General features: G+C 34.1%; 1 protein-coding gene and 1 non-coding gene across 3 annotated transcripts in view; one reads left to right on the top strand and one right to left on the bottom strand.

Moving 5' to 3' along the window:
* The window catches only part of COPB1 (COPI coat complex subunit beta 1), a 35,375-nt gene that overhangs the window by 18,065 nt on the left and 1,365 nt on the right, over positions 1 to 15,945 (bottom strand). For both annotated transcript variants that reach the window (XM_043902518.1, XM_043902523.1), the window contains exons 3-11: positions 12,698 to 12,927; positions 12,105 to 12,274; positions 10,287 to 10,401; positions 8,988 to 9,080; positions 7,107 to 7,244; positions 4,323 to 4,442; positions 2,858 to 2,965; positions 2,628 to 2,774; positions 1,197 to 1,342 (exon numbers count right to left, since the gene is read on the bottom strand). In XM_043902518.1, the coding sequence (XP_043758453.1) occupies positions 1,197 to 1,342; positions 2,628 to 2,774; positions 2,858 to 2,965; positions 4,323 to 4,442; positions 7,107 to 7,244; positions 8,988 to 9,080; positions 10,287 to 10,401; positions 12,105 to 12,274; positions 12,698 to 12,927 (1,267 nt within the window). The remainder of the gene's footprint in view (positions 1 to 1,196; positions 1,343 to 2,627; positions 2,775 to 2,857; positions 2,966 to 4,322; positions 4,443 to 7,106; positions 7,245 to 8,987; positions 9,081 to 10,286; positions 10,402 to 12,104; positions 12,275 to 12,697; positions 12,928 to 15,945) is intronic.
* On the top strand, positions 8,403 to 8,509 carry LOC122703942. The gene has a single exon (XR_006343676.1). It is a non-coding gene; the product is annotated as a U6 spliceosomal RNA (small nuclear RNA).

The raw sequence follows: 15,945 nt of genomic DNA, 5'->3' as shown, positions 1-15,945 counted from the left end.
AAAATAAAATACCCAAATGTTTCCCAGAAACGTGTTGTCTTTCATTTCGGACAGAATTTAAGGTAAATTTGATTTTATAACCTACTGATATTAAAAGTATGTATTATTTTTATATAAAAAATAATTCACTGAAGAGGCAGGGATGCCAAATAGACCAATGAAAAAGGAAGGAATGCATAGTATCAAAACAACAACCAAAAAAACCTCAAATAAAGCAAGCAACAATTTTCTAGTTAAAAATGTTGAGGTGAATTAAGCCTTCAGTCATCTTTTCCCTAAGATTTTCGTTAAATTTATTCAAAAAAAATTCTAGAAACTGAAACCCTAAGAGGTTATGGCTGCCAAAAGCTAAACTTTGACATGATTTTTTTTTTCCAGAAAGGAAACAAATCTTTCTCACTTCCATAAATCTCATTACATTTCATATCATAAAACCAACATTGTACTCCCTTCTTTTCTATACAGGAAGATATAAGGCAAGTCTACTACAATCCATCAGATGATTTAAATGAAGCTAAACTCAGCTGCAATAGTCTCTTCTCATTAGCAAAGGCTATCTGAAGGGAAACATTACAGATTTAGGCTGTTCATTTCAATCCTCCACTTCAGTAAACGATAAAGAGGGAATAAAAATAATAAAGGTATCCCAAAATAGTACCTTTTAAAAATACTTGCCTTATCAGATTATTCCTTGCAAGTGTATAAAATGCAATTAATATTTTATACTGATCTTGTAAGCTGCAATCTTGAGCTCATTTATTAGCTCTAATAGTTTTGCTTGTATGTGCATGGGGTGGGGAGTGGGGGTGATTCTTTCCCTTGTTAATATGGTGGATTACATAGATTGAATTTTTTTAACTAGTCTTGGATCCCTGTAATAAACCCACTTGTCAAGGTACGTACAAAACAAATAAAAATACGTTTCTTAGTCATTTTAGAATTTATGATGCTTTAGAGGAAATGAGAATGGAGAAACCTATCTAAATCATACCTACCTACCAAAAATTTTTTTGCTGATAGATTATATTCACTAAGGGTGAGAGTAGGGGTGACATGTTTCTGACATTTTTGTCTCCTTTTGTCTTAACTGTTTTAAGACAGCTCTCCTGTCTTACATTTTTTATCAACTTACCCTTAAAGATAGAAATTGGTAAAATGCTTACTTAACTTTACATTTGAACAGATTTTAAACCTACTTGACAGATTTGATAGCATGAAAGACTTCAAGCATCTTCTCAACAATAAGCATTCTCAGGTTATCAAAGCGCTGAATGGCTTCACGAACAAACTCCAAGACATCTGCAGCTGCTGCTTCATTACTGTCACTGAGAAATTCCATTAACTAAAAGTTAAAAAAAAAGATAACAATTACACATTTTCAGAAAGAAAATTACCTATTACCTAAGGTTAATAAGTAAACTGAACAAGTTTACAAAGAAAATAAATAATACTTTTCAAATACACAGCAAAATGTAAGTTGAGAGACAAGTACCATTATGTAAACAAAGGCATGATGACTTTTCAGTTTACATGCAGTGAAGTTTATTACAAAACACATGATAAAACTGAAGCTAGAGGACTTCCTTGCTAGTCCAGCGGATAAGAATCCACCTGCCAACATAGGAGACACAGGTTCAATTCCTGGTCCAGGGGTCCAGGAAGATCCACATGCCTTGGAGCAACCAAGCCCGTGCACCACAACTACTGAGGCCCGTCACCCTAGAGTCCGTGCTGCAACAGGAGAAGCCACCGCAATGAGAAGCCCGCACACCACAACTAGAGTAGCCCTGGCTCGCTGCAACTAGAGAAAGCCCATGTGCAGCAACAAAGGCCCAGCATAGCCAAAATAAAAACAAAAACTGAAGCTGGAAATCCACAATTCAAAATAAATTAACTGGAGACACACAAAGTTGTAACTAAAAGTAAAATCATTTTAGAGAAAATTCAGAGCTCAAAGTCAAAATTTCAAATTACAATAACATACCGCATTTGTCTGACAATGACAGAAAGCAAAACATTCTTGGTATGCCAATTTTTCCTTTAACTAAATCCTTCAAATTTAAGAGATAAAATTATTGATATCTGAAAGAAACTTATTTGCCCTACTGATTGATTTATATACACAGAATATTTTACTATAGGTAATAGTAACAAATATTAAGGGCTTCCCTCATAGCTCAGTTGGTAAAGAATCTGCCTACAATGCAGGAGACCCAGGTTCAATCCCTGGGTTGGGAAGATCCCCTGGAGAAGGAAACAGCAAGCCACTCCAGTACTCTTGCCTGGAGAATCCCATGGACAAAGGAACCCGGCAGACAGTCCATGGGGTCACAAGAGTCAGACAAAACTTATCAACTAAACCACCACCAACAAACATTAGTTATAATAGTATATGGAGGTATACTTGTCATTATTTTTTTTTGTTGTTTTTTCAGTGAAGATGCGAGAGAAAGAAGTCAGAGTCCTTATCCCTTTGAGATTAGCAGCAGACATAAAGATCTCTTCTGACCATGAGATTTAGTGATTACAAAGAGCTGAGATTCCTAGAATTTAACTGTCAAATAATTAAAATTTCTTAATTTTTATTTTTAGAGAATTTCAAAATTAAGATCACTGGAATTACATACCACAGGAATAACATTTGCAGCCATATCTGGAAATCGGACCGAACAGGAATGCAATGTTCGCACAAGGAGTTGTCTGTATTTGTCAGTATCTTCATGCTCTGACACATTATTTGTTTTAATTACTTCCTTCTTAAGGACAATAACCAGCTGTAGAACAAAGCAAAAATAAGTGAGAATGACATCATGTTTGGCTTGACAGCTTACAATGTGCTGTCAGAATTTTGTTTTACCTCTTCAACATTCCTAGAGGAGACAAGATCCAGTGCTAACTGCAGAGTTTTCTTGCGTACTTCTAAGTCTGGTGTGCTCAACACTCTTAGGATGTCCATAACCAAATCCTGAAAAAGAACAAAAATAATCTAGAATTATTACCAGTATTTCTGGTCACAAGAAGAAAATCTTAACTGTAGAATAGAGGTTTCTGTCATGACCTTAATACTCTGATCAATAATAAAATCACTACTGTTGGACAAAAGATAGTCTGAGTTGCCTATGTAAGGAAACATGAAGTATGTAATATCACATATGATACATTCAAACTGAACATGTTTACTCTGACTCTGTCAAGCTTTAGCTCAAACCTGCAGTTTCTAGGAAATACAGAAGTCAGAGCAGCAAGCTAAATGACACCAAAAAAAGTAACCAGACACATCCAGAAGGAGTCTCTTGCATAAGTCAGTGTTCTGAAAAAACAATACTGCTCAAATTAACAGACTCAGGGCTATACATCACAACTACCTACATCACAACCAAGTGTGATGTATGGCTATAAACTGAAAAAAATCAAACCAAAAGCGTGTTTTAGGAATATCTGGGAAAATTGGATGATAATAAGAAATTATTAACAATTTTGTTAAGTGTGATAATGTTATTTTGGCTCTGCAGGAAATTCTAATATTTTAAAGAAGCATACTTAAAATTCTATAGCAAGTATTTTTAAATATAGCAAAACATTTCACTTCTTTAAAACTTTGTATTTTTAAAAAATTCTGATAAAAATGTTCTAAAATTTTTAAGGATGAACTCCTGTATAGCCTCACTTATATATACCAGTTGTTAATATCTCACATTTGCTGCGTCATGTTCTCTATACTCCTAAATGTTTCACCCAAGAAAAATTTCTTATATAACACAATTATCAAATTCAGAGAACTTAACACTGATTAATGATACTATTAACTAATACAAAGTCTATTCACATTTCTCCCAACTGTCCCAATAATGTCCCTTATAGCAAATGCTTTTGTTGTTATTCTGATCCAGGATCAGCATTGAATGTAGCTTTATTTTTATCATGGGACTTCAGTTTTACAATAATCATTGTCACAGATTAAACAGGTATACTGATAATCTTCTAGAATCTAATCATCTTTCATTCTCAGTTGGTTTTAATTATTTTGCAAAAAATGTAAATTATATTAAAACTAAAACAAATATATCTCTACTGGTAAGAACACCAAGTGCAGTACAAACAGAAAAGATAAAAGGTAACACATTAATTCACGTTGGAAATTCTTTGTAATAACAAAGACAATACCCCAAAAGGCTACAGTGCTTCAAGAGTTATATCTTAGGTGACCAAAATTTAAACTGCCAAATCTCCAAGCATTTAAGCTAACCAAGATGGCAAGTATTGGGAATTATTTCAATTTGGAAGAAGATTCTATTTAGGATTTCTGTTTCAGAAACATTTACCTGTAGTACTCGTTCATGAGCAGGATGTTCTTTTAATTCTATCAATCGATCTAGAACTATGAGCTTTACATTGTTGTCACTCTCTTTAATAATCAAATCAATGTAACACTGAGCAGCAGCCTATGTTAAAAAAAGAAATACATTTTAAGAACATATTCATCTATCTTAAACACAGAATCTTAAATTAAGAAAAAGTAAAGCCTCCAAGAAGCCAAAATACATTCACTACTCCTGCACTGAAAGTTTATGCATTTTTCTCAGAGGAATGTGTCCCTCTACTACCCAAGTTCTAATAAATTTCATTATTTTTTTAAGGTTACAAAAAATTGGAAGCATCACAATTTAAAAGGATGAAAGAGGCTGTTACAGGCAGAAACCCTCATTAACAGCCAAAAATTAAGGGTTGAGCCTAAGGAACAAGGCAGAAAAAAGCAGATAGAGAATCCCAAACATTTTAGCTATTGAGCAACTTTTAGTTTCGGTACAAAGCCTAACCCATTTGCATTACAGAACAGAAAAAATCAAGAATATAAAGATGGCTCTGAGTCATTAAAAGTAAAGGACAAAGAAGCAAATCTGAAAGAGCTCCTAAAGACCAAAGCTAGGATAATTATATCAACAAAATAAATAATAATATTGGATTATAATCCATAGAATAAAACATCCATACTGATATAAAGAAGGAAAGAAGATAAGGAGAGAGGGAAGGAGGGAAGAAGGGATGAAGGAGAAGTGATAGCTCCTCCCTGCAGAACACCAAATAATAAATGTAGAATGAGGGTAACAAAAAACCACCATTAGAATATCATAATAGAAACTGCTGTAGAAAGATCTACTGTTACGTGCTAAAATTAGTTGGTGTAAGTCTGAGGAGAAATAGGATATTTGCACAGTTTCTAAGTATGTTCTCAAGCTATTTATTGATTACAAAAGGAAAAATCGTTAAGTCTACAGTGGAGATATCTGACACAGACCACCTTAATCGAATGATCAAGGTCAATTACCACCTTAATCGAATGATCAAGGTCAATAACCTCAGATATGCAGATGACACCAACCTTATGGCAGAAAGTGAAGAACTAAAGAGCCTCTTGATGAAAGTGAAAGAGGAGAGTGCAAAAGCTGGCTTAAAGCTCAACATTCAAAAAACTAAGATCATGGCATCTGGTCCCATCACTTCATGGCAAATAGATGGGGAAACAGTGGAAACAGTGGCTGACTTTATTTTTCTGGGCTCCAAAATCACTGCGGATGGTGATTGCAGCCATGAATTTAAAAGACGCTTACTCCTTGGAAGGAAAGTTATGACTAACCTAGACAGCATATTAAAAGGCAGAGACGTTACTTTGTCAACAAAGGTTCGTCTAGTCAAGGCTATGGTTTTTCCAGTAGTCATGTATGGATGTGAGAGTTGGACTATAAAGAAAGCTGAGCGCAGAAGAATTGATGCTTTTGAACTGTGGTGTTGGAGAAGACTCTTGAGAGTCCCTTGGACTGCAAGGAGATCCAACCAGTCCATCCTAAAGGAGATCAGTCCTGGGTGTTCACTGGAAGGACTGATGTTGAAGTTGAAACTCCAATACTTTGGACACCTGATGGGAAGAGCTGACTCACTGGAAAAGACCCTGACGCTGGGAAAGATTGAGGGCAGGAGGAGAAGGGGACGACAGAGGATGAGATGGTTGGATGGCATCACCGACTCAATGGACATGGGTTTGGGTGGACTCCGGGAGTTGGTGGTAGACAGGGAGGCCTGACATGCCTGGGGAGGCATGGGGTCACAAAGAGTCAGACACGACTGAGCGACTGAACTGAACTGAACATCACCAGTAATAAGATATATCAGCATCGTGTACTTCTTGATAGGATACACTGAGAATGGTGTACCACTTCTGTGGTATTTCCACTAAAATGCACATTAAACTAATGAGGAAAAAATGCCAGACAAACCAAAATTAAGAGATATTTTACAAACAAACTGACGCAGTACTCTTAAAAGTATCAATGTCATGAAAAACAAGGAGAGGCTGAGGAACTGTCACAGACTGGACGACACTAACATATGATAATAGCGTTATGTGGGATGCTAGACGAATCCTAGGACAGAGAATGAACTTTAGTAGGAAGACTGGTGAAATTCGAATAAAGTCTATAGTTTAGTTAACAATATTGTTCCAATGATAATTTTAGTTTTGACAACTACACAATTGCTATGCAAGGCATGAACACCATGGGAAGCTGGGTGAAGGATAATGGGAACTTTGACCTATTTTTGCAATTTTTCTGTAAATCTAAAATTATTTCAAAACAATACGTTAAAAAGAATTTTTTAAGTATTGGTGGTAAAAGCACTAAATTCCCCTATTTATATAATATGGTTTTCTACAATAATTCATTCTATGAATAGAGTAGGGTTCCTAACATAGTCTTGACAGAGTACATTAAAATATTTCATTATCAAAAACATTAACTGGAACGTTTTAAGGTCTACCATTTAGGATTCAGCATCCATTTCCCCAGATCTAGTTCTTAATGTAACTGAAGTATGGGGTGGAGATCTTAAAATATCAGTATCATTTCTCCAGAAACTAGAAATAATGCTATTCTGTCACTTTTACTCTTTATATATATGTGAAAGCAAAAAGTAAGAAAAGAAGGTTGGACTACATTGGAAATCAAAGAATTTTCTAAAATTTGTAGTTGATTGTACCGTCACTCAATCAAAAGTGAGAAGACAGCATGCCTATCACCTAAGGGCACACAGACACACAGAAAGGCCAGCACCTTGATGGCAGTAGGCGCACTGGAGAGCGTCACTAATGTTCCAGCGGCTTCGTATTTTACAGCAGGGCTGGATGACTGCAGCAAGTTGTAGATGCAGCGAATGAAGCGAGCCCTTTCTGATGGATTAGCATGACAGACCTGGAGAAGAAAACATTTAGGTTTCAACTGAATTCAGGAACATTTGCTTTCAAACACATTCTTAAAGACAGATGTCAGCTTATGGGATATGAGTTTTCTTCATTTGAAAGCTAAGAGATGTTGGCCAATGCAGGATGAGACACCGTGATACAACACTGGTAATTTCAGGAAGAGATAGATTTTACTTTAAATAACTGTTACAGCTACTCATTCATTTATTCATTCAATAATAATTTATATTTCCACTCTTTCATAAAAGATTTTTAGATGGCTTATAATTAAAGACATGAACACTACACACAAGTCATTAACCAAGTAACTAATACAAGTACTGTAATAGGTATTAAATTTGGTCCTATATTTGTATTCTGGATGTCATATCAAAAAGGTAAACATGATGGATTATATGAAATTCAACAGACAATAATAGAAAAATATTAGTGTTTTAATAAAGCAAGAGCACTTCTTTTTCAAGTACTACTATTGTTACTTATTATTTGGGACCATATTCAATGTTAAGAAGACAATTAACATTTTCTATTCCATTCTAAATGCATCTTAATACTTTTTCCTGTGAAGCAAATACTTCTTACTTTTTCTCTTTTGAAGTTAGCATTTATGTTAGATTTTTCTAAAATGTACACAGTCAAATCTCTATTACTCCACTGAGACTCAAAACCTCTTTCCTCTTACTATAACCTGGACCCTACTAGACAAAGAAGTCATTGGATAGCAGAGAACTCCTACTTTTGAGAATCTCAGTGGCATCCCTAAACCATACAGATGAATTACATTTATATATTTACATATGTAATATTCATAGTTCTGGCTTCATCTTAAATGCCAATTCAAAATGACTAGATACTCTGTGTTGAAAGGGGCCTTTTTCCTGCAGAAGCAAAGAGGATGTAATGAGTTAGCAGGGTCCACTATGTATCCTGTTGATGCCATTCCATGCAATAAGTCATTCCTAACATATATTTTTGTTGGCCTCCAAAGGTATTAATAGCAAAAGTGGATGTTACTGCATCTTTTATTTTCTCAGAATATTAAGATGCAATCAATTTTTCAAAGGATGTATCGAATGAAAATGTTGTCAATAAAGTACTTCATTTTAAAACCCAAATCTCTGACCAAGTTTTAAAATTCCTATAGGTAGTGCTCGCTTCAGCAGCACATAAACTAGAATTGGAACGATACAGAGAAGATTAGCATGGCCCCTGCGCAAGGATGACACGCAAATTCGTGAAGCGTTCCATATTTAAAAAATAAATAAATAAATAAAATAAAATTCCTATAGGTCAATGGCATAAAATGTCATATTAACATATTTAAAGTCTTTCTATTCTCTTTTACAAACAACAAACAAAAACATATTTAAGACTTTTTCTCATTTGTCTTTAGATTTTCAAAGTAGTCAGGTACATATTCAAGAAAAGATCTTGACTTTTAGTTCAAAGCCTAACTCATAGTCTGTTCATTGACTGAGTAGTACACAACAATTTCTTCACATGTGTATTGGGCCAAACCATGAATTTTTACAGAATTCTTTATGGAGATTTACCAAGAATGGAAGAATTTGGAAAATATGACAAACCAAAGGGGGTAGGGAAGACTTTAATAGGCCATGCTGCGAAATACTTCTACTGTTAAAACATATTATCCTAGCAATTAAGTTGTGTCCTCAAGACTGTTTAACCTTATCTCAAACTCTTAATTTTACACATTATAGATTAGTTTTACCTTATAAATTAGTTCAACAATAACCAACTGAAGAATGTCTCCAAATGTCTGAACTTGATCAATACAAGTACTTAGGTAATCCAAAGCCCGATCCTGAAAAAATAAGAATATATTTATCAAACTCAACCTCATGCAATAAAAGGACTTAAAGAACTTTAAAAAACATACACAACTGAACCTAAAACAAATGAGGAAATCAGGGCAAAGAAAAATTAATTGAAGGAAAAAACTAAAGGTTAACACATAAATATAAGATACAAAGTCAAATATATTTTCTATTAATAGAAACGGGCCACAAATCTAGCATCAGAATTTTCTAGCAGCTAAACTAAGGAGAAAAACACTGTGTATTCGGGGTATCTACACAATCTAAACAAACCAATTGCCTATGAGTACAGTTACTCCTATTTCTGAGACCTAAAATAAAAATCTCACTGATTCTCACACCCTGAACACTGTAACATACAGAACTATTGCCTCATCAACATCTCTACAGTAAAAGTATCAATAAATTTTAATGAAATTCTAATCATGTACGTAAACAGCATAATACCAAAAACACAGGTCAATAAAACCAACTGTACAAAAGGACAAAACTTTGTGGCCCAAATAAGCAGCATTCTTATAATCTTGTTTACAAAGATAAAATGATAGCATCTAGATTTCAGAAGAATGGATAGATTCCATTATTTTTTCAGTCTTCATGCATATTTTGATAATAAATACTGGATGGCAAAAGTTCTAAGATTAGATGCCACCAATGTGTGCAAAATCTCTGCTAACCAGCAGAAGAATAAACTTTAATCACCAGGAGAGCTGGATGTAGGACTGACATTTACTTATGAAGTTTGAAATGCCTAATAAAAACATACATCTACACTGAAGTCCACCCTCTTTCAAAGCTGTGGCTCAGGACAGACCCTAAAAAGAACTTCTGTTTTTCTCTATTAAACAATTTTAGATCTTTACCAAGAGAAGGAAAAATAAAGCCCCAAACCTGGGTACCAAAGCATATGGCCACAATAATTTCATCTGGAAGAACTGTAAAATGGCTGTTATTAAAAATGTCTGTGTGATGTTTACTTAAAAAAAGAACACATACATAAGCAATATACCACAAAAAGGATTTTTTAAACTCTATTTTTATATAAATTAAATTAAAAAATCTAAAAAAATCAAAATAATACAAATCATATGTACTACAAACAAAATTACTGACTAAAAACTTGTGTAGGTGTCTCTAGTATCTTTAATTCTCATTTAAATAGTCATAAAAGTATTTTTTAAAAAGTACTTCACCTGATCTGCATGAATTAGCATCATAAATGCATTTCTTTTGCAACTTGCATCCTTCTCATTCACCAGAAAATCATGTATCAATTCAGGAGCATCCGGTATAAGATGTTCAAAGTTTCTTCAAATAAAACAGGTAATATTCATATTTAGTAACTCTCTGGACTCTACCAAAATTAACCTTTATCAAACCTTATACCACTATTAATTGTTTTGCTTTTTTAAATTTTAAATCAATTAGAAAATTGTGAGTATGAATCAGAAATTTACCATCTTCATCTATTTATCGAATTGTATGCTTTTTAGTTCAAATTAGAGAAAGCTGATTTACTCAACATGATATCTATCAACTGGATAGCTCTAATAATTCTCTTTCATATACTTTAGGGCTATAATATTGATGCTCATAATGACAACCTCAAGGTACTGAAAGATCCTACATTAAGGATTATTGGAGGGACTTCCCTGGTGGCCCAGTGGCTAAGACTCTGTGCTTGCAATGGAGGGGGGCTGGTGTTCAATCCCTGGTAGGGAGCTAGATCCCACATGCTTCAACTAAAGATTCCACATGCTGCAGCTAAGATCCCATGCAGCCAAATAAATTTTTTTTAATATTAAAAAAAAAAGAATTATTGGAGAAGAAATAGTCCCTTCAATTTTATTATTTATGCACTGCATTTAACTACTAACTTCTTACTTTGAAAACTTAGAAGTGTTTGTAGTATACAGAACAATGAACACCTGCTTAATAAAAACAGTCCCTAGCATTTTTTCCCCCCTAACAATAATTAATTCATAATCATTTTGGTTTCACCTATGTCTCTGCCCACTTTCTCTCCTCCCATATTATTCTGAAGCAAATCCCAGATCATTTAACATTTCTTCTGTAAATGTATCATTATGCTTCTCTAAAATTAAGAACTTTCTTTTTAAACTAACATTATCATGTAGTAAAAACTGTAACAATTTCTTACTATCATCATATAGACTGTTCAAATTTCCAGTTGTCCTATAAATGTCATAATTTTTGTGTGTGTGTAAGTTTAAATTCTGAAATCTGTGTAATCTTTAATAACTTTCAAAGAACTCTACATTATTAACCAGCCTACCACCTTCCTGAACAGATAGCAAAATCCAATATAACAGTGAAAGAACTGTGAAATTACTAAATTATTGACTATTAAAGTACAAAGATGTTTATAAAAATTACATCCTAATTCTAAATAGACTGACACCAGTGACTGTAAAAACCAAGCATTCCAGCCTATCTAACATGCTCTTTTAAAGTTCAAACTTTAAAACTGCCTTTTTAGAACTGCTTTTTTAAAGTCCAAAATTTTCAATTTTCTAAGAAGAGGAATCAGCTGAGAACTGCAACCCTTCCTATTAAAAAGTTTCCTCCTTAAGGCCTCTAAGTATAAAAAGACAAGACCCACATCCCACAAAAAGAGAATTCTAAAATAAGGTCAAAACCTCAAAGTTATGGGCTAAGCAAGTTAATAAATTAATTAACTGGGCTGGAGCACTAACACTGAGAAAGACAGGTAGTGACATAAACTGGAAAGCACGCAACCTGCTTAAAGGGGGCCCTGACACTCGCTTCCAGCAGATTGCTGTCACGCAGAAGCCAGGACCTGGTGTTGCCAGATCTTTTGGCTTTTCAATGTTAACAACCTAATGATAATAAGGAAAAATGTTCAGGCTAATCAAAACGTATTTGCATAAAATCGGTACATAAAATCGGTAAGGAACCACTCTGGAACTTCTGGTCTGAAAGACTAAACAGTCCATATGGAAGTAAGCCAAAGGAGGAGCTTTATTTACCTATAGATAGTATAGATGGCCAGAACAGCATTTCTTCTAACATAGCTGTGTCGATGCTCCAAACAAGCACGGATAGCTGGCATTAAAGGTTCCAGCAATTCTGCCTCTTTCAACTTGCAAAGAAAACGAAGAGTAGATCCTCGAATAAATTCATTAGGATGCTGAAGATCCTGATATAAAAATCAAATGTGAAATGCTGAGTCCCAGTATTTTACAAAAAACCACAATGTTTAAATACAAAATTTTTCAATAAAAAAAAAATTTAGGAAGTAGGTTTCAGGACAAACACCTAGATTATTACATAATTTCCATCAGATTCCTATAGATGAAAGCAATTTTTACTTATCACATCAATGTCTCATATTCTATGTGTCACTATTTTTTTATTAATAACACCTAAAAATGCATGGAAAGTGTCTGGAAAAAGGTAACAATAAAACTTTTCACAATAACTTTTTACAACTTCTGCTTCAAATATCTAAAACATCATTTCTGAGATTTAATTTTAAAAATTAAAACATAGCCCATACCACCAACTTTACAATTATTTAAAAATCAAAGCAATATTTGGAAATAATTATGGTTTGGTTTACCTTTCTATATGCATCACAAACAAGGATCATTTCATGTAAAAGCCTTCCATCTGGAGTTGTTTTAGGAACAATTTCCCAAAATACCAGAAGTAATTTTTTGATGGTATGATCCTGAAGAGGCAGCACAAAGCGAATGATGGTCATGAGAAGTCCAGGAAGTTTTTCACCATTCAGAATCATAATGATTACTTTCTTCAAAGCTTCAGTCTTTGACTTCACATCTCCTTTTTCTGATTAAAAAAAAAAAAATTGTTTTAAAGCACAATTATTTTAAAAGAAAATTCTTCAGATAATTTTAAAAGCAATTAACAAAATAAAACATGTTCTCACTTTATCAGCGGCAATAGTAATAAAGGTACCATTCCAAGTGACAAGGGTTTTCCACCTGGCTCTGCCAAAAACAAGCTGTATGATTTTACAGTCATTTATCTCTGAACCTCATGATTCTTTACATGTAAAAGAAAAGCACTGGATTAGATCTCTGACCCCAAACCAACGGAGTTAATGTGGAAACCATGAATCTATAGGTATACCAACAAATGTGTATCTCAAACACACCTGTAGCTATTTTTCAAAATGTAAACAGATATGTTATGTGCTTTGGAATTCAAAGTGCTTTTATTCAGTATGTATTTTCTAAACCAAAGTTACAGCCACCATTATGAAGGGTGGGAATGGGGATAAGTGACCTTTTTTCAACATTAGGAAGAACCTCAAACTCGAAAAAGTTGGGAATTAACAGACTAGATTAACTCCAAAATCTCATCATATTTCTACAGACTATAAAACTTCAGAATCTTTCTTGAGAAATTACCTAAAAAATTGAAGGAAAATTAAAATGTACTGGATCAGCAACTATTATTTATAATTAAGGATGACACATTTAAGATAAGATACTAGTTTACTGTTACTTCACCTAAAAATAAGTGCTATATGTTACGCAAAACAATCTATAATTTCACATCACTATTGCATACTGAAGAATTTATGGTTAAAACCTTCTGGATCCAAAATTTGAAGGCAGAAACATAAGAGATAAGTATATTGAATACTGACGAATTTAAGGTATGCATTAAAAATGCAACACAGGACTTCCCAGTGGTACAATGGATAAGAATTCGCCTGCCAATGCAGGGGACATGGGTTCGAACCCTGGTCCAGGAAGATTCCACAAGTCTCAGAGCAACTAAGCCTGAGCCACAACTACTGAGCCCAAGTTCTAGGGCTTGTGAGCCACAACTACTGAAGCCAGTGTGCCTGGAGTCCATGCTCGTCAAGAGAAGTCACTGCAATGAAAAGCCAGCGCACAGGCAACCAAGAGCAGCCACCCTCCCAAACTCCCCGCAGCCAGAGAAAGCCTGTGAGAAGCAACAAAGACCAGTGCAACCAAAACTAAATAAATAAACAATATCTTTAAAAGAATGGAATACAGTTCGGGTTACTGCCAAAGTTACACCATAAGTGTCAATGTGAAGGGAAAAAGTGTTATGCTCAGCTGTGTCTGACTGTCCGACTCTCTGCAACCCCATGGACAGTAGCTCGCCGGGCTCCTGTGTCCACGGAATTCTCCAGGGAAGAATACTGGCGTGGGTTGCCATTCCCTTTTCTAGGGGATCTTCCTGACCCAGGGATTAAAGCCAGGTTTCCCACATTGCAGGCAGATTCTTCACCGACTGAGCCACCAGGGAAGCCTTATAAGTATCAGTATTTTTGTTTAAAACAGACTAACTTCTTGTGCATCTCTCCATGCTTCACAGTATTATATGTCCTGCTATACACGGAAAAAAAAAAAAAAACTGTGTGCCATATCAAATCAAGAAATGAACAAATGTAAAAGGATGAAGTTAAGCATTAATCTGGGCAGATCTTCAGTTTTTTGTTTTTTTAATATGTATTTATTTATTTGGCTGCTCTGGGTCTTAGTTGCAGCATGTGAACTCTTAGTTGCAGCATGTGGGATCCAGTCCCCTGATGAGGGATCAAACCCAGCCCCTCCTCCACTGTGAGCATGGAATCTTAGCCACTGGACTACCAGAGAAAATCCTGAAAAATCCACTTGTAACTAAAGGTTAAAAAGTTTTAAAAGTAAGTTTATTAGTAAACTTGTAAAAAATTGACACCCTTTATTTCAAGTTCCCCAATCCTTATTTCCATTTATTCTAACAATTCAAATTGAGGTGAAGAATGCTTCTTTTCACATCCTCAAAATTTTCAGAGCTTATTCTCCTTTATGAAAAATAGTTTTAAATATCAATTTAATTCACCAAAATATACTCCAGGAAATGTGTAGTCATCAGGGCTCACATCCAGTGATCAAAGGTAAAGTGAAATTAAACCATATCAGTATTTCACCAAACAAAACTACTTGTTATTCAAATTGAAAACTATGTCTAAATCTTTTCATCTCAACTCTATTGAAATACAGTCAAAAATAAACCTAAAATTCAAGACTACTTATTTAGTTACTTGGTAGGTGAAGTGTAGTTAAGAAAAGAGTATTTTTACAGTTAAGGACAAGTTTGTCCTTTACCTTATCACCCACCAATAAACTTAAGTATTTGGGAGGTTTAAAAGTGAAAACCTTTAAATTATGAAAATTTGAAGATTTTGAAATTAGAAAAAGAGTAATGAAAGGTTATTCAATTTGTATTCCATTCTACTCTCTTACATGAATATGGGGGAAAAAAGGAAATACAGTATGTGCGGTTTTTGTAAACAAAGACGATCAGCTTAAAAGCCATAAAAAAATATTTATTTTTCCTTCTCTAGAAATAGGCCTCAATAGAAACCGAATAAAATATAATCTAAAATCACAAGGTATTCCATTACTGCTGATTAAGAGTGGGAACATGCAACTAAAATATCATCTCCTTTCAAACTGTAAACTATCTTCTAAAAGATACTATCAAGATTTGAAGCATAACTCTCCCTCGTCTGTTTTAAACAGTAGTTATCAGTTTAAGTAAAACTTATTTTTATTAGTTCAATTAAGCAAGAATTATTATCTTGGAATGTGCATTACTTTAAAAAATTTTTGACAGAATCACTCACAAAAAGGAGATACAGTACACATTTTAAAAATTCAGAAATAGATTTTCTTCTTTGCATAAATGCTTTAAAAATCAAAAGCTTAAATGCTTCTGAGAAAACATATATATGTTCCAGTGTTGACTTCATTTGTTCAACAGGCAGTAAAACTAAAAGAACAAGCTAAGTAATATGAAGCTAAGTGCACAAAGAAATTAAAA

The sequence above is a fragment of the Cervus elaphus genome, chromosome 1 (assembly GCF_910594005.1).
Source record: "Cervus elaphus chromosome 1, mCerEla1.1, whole genome shotgun sequence".
NCBI lineage: Eukaryota > Metazoa > Chordata > Mammalia > Artiodactyla > Cervidae > Cervus > Cervus elaphus.
The sequence above is the reverse complement of the archived record's forward strand: the minus strand, read 5'-3'. Positions and strand labels throughout refer to the sequence as shown.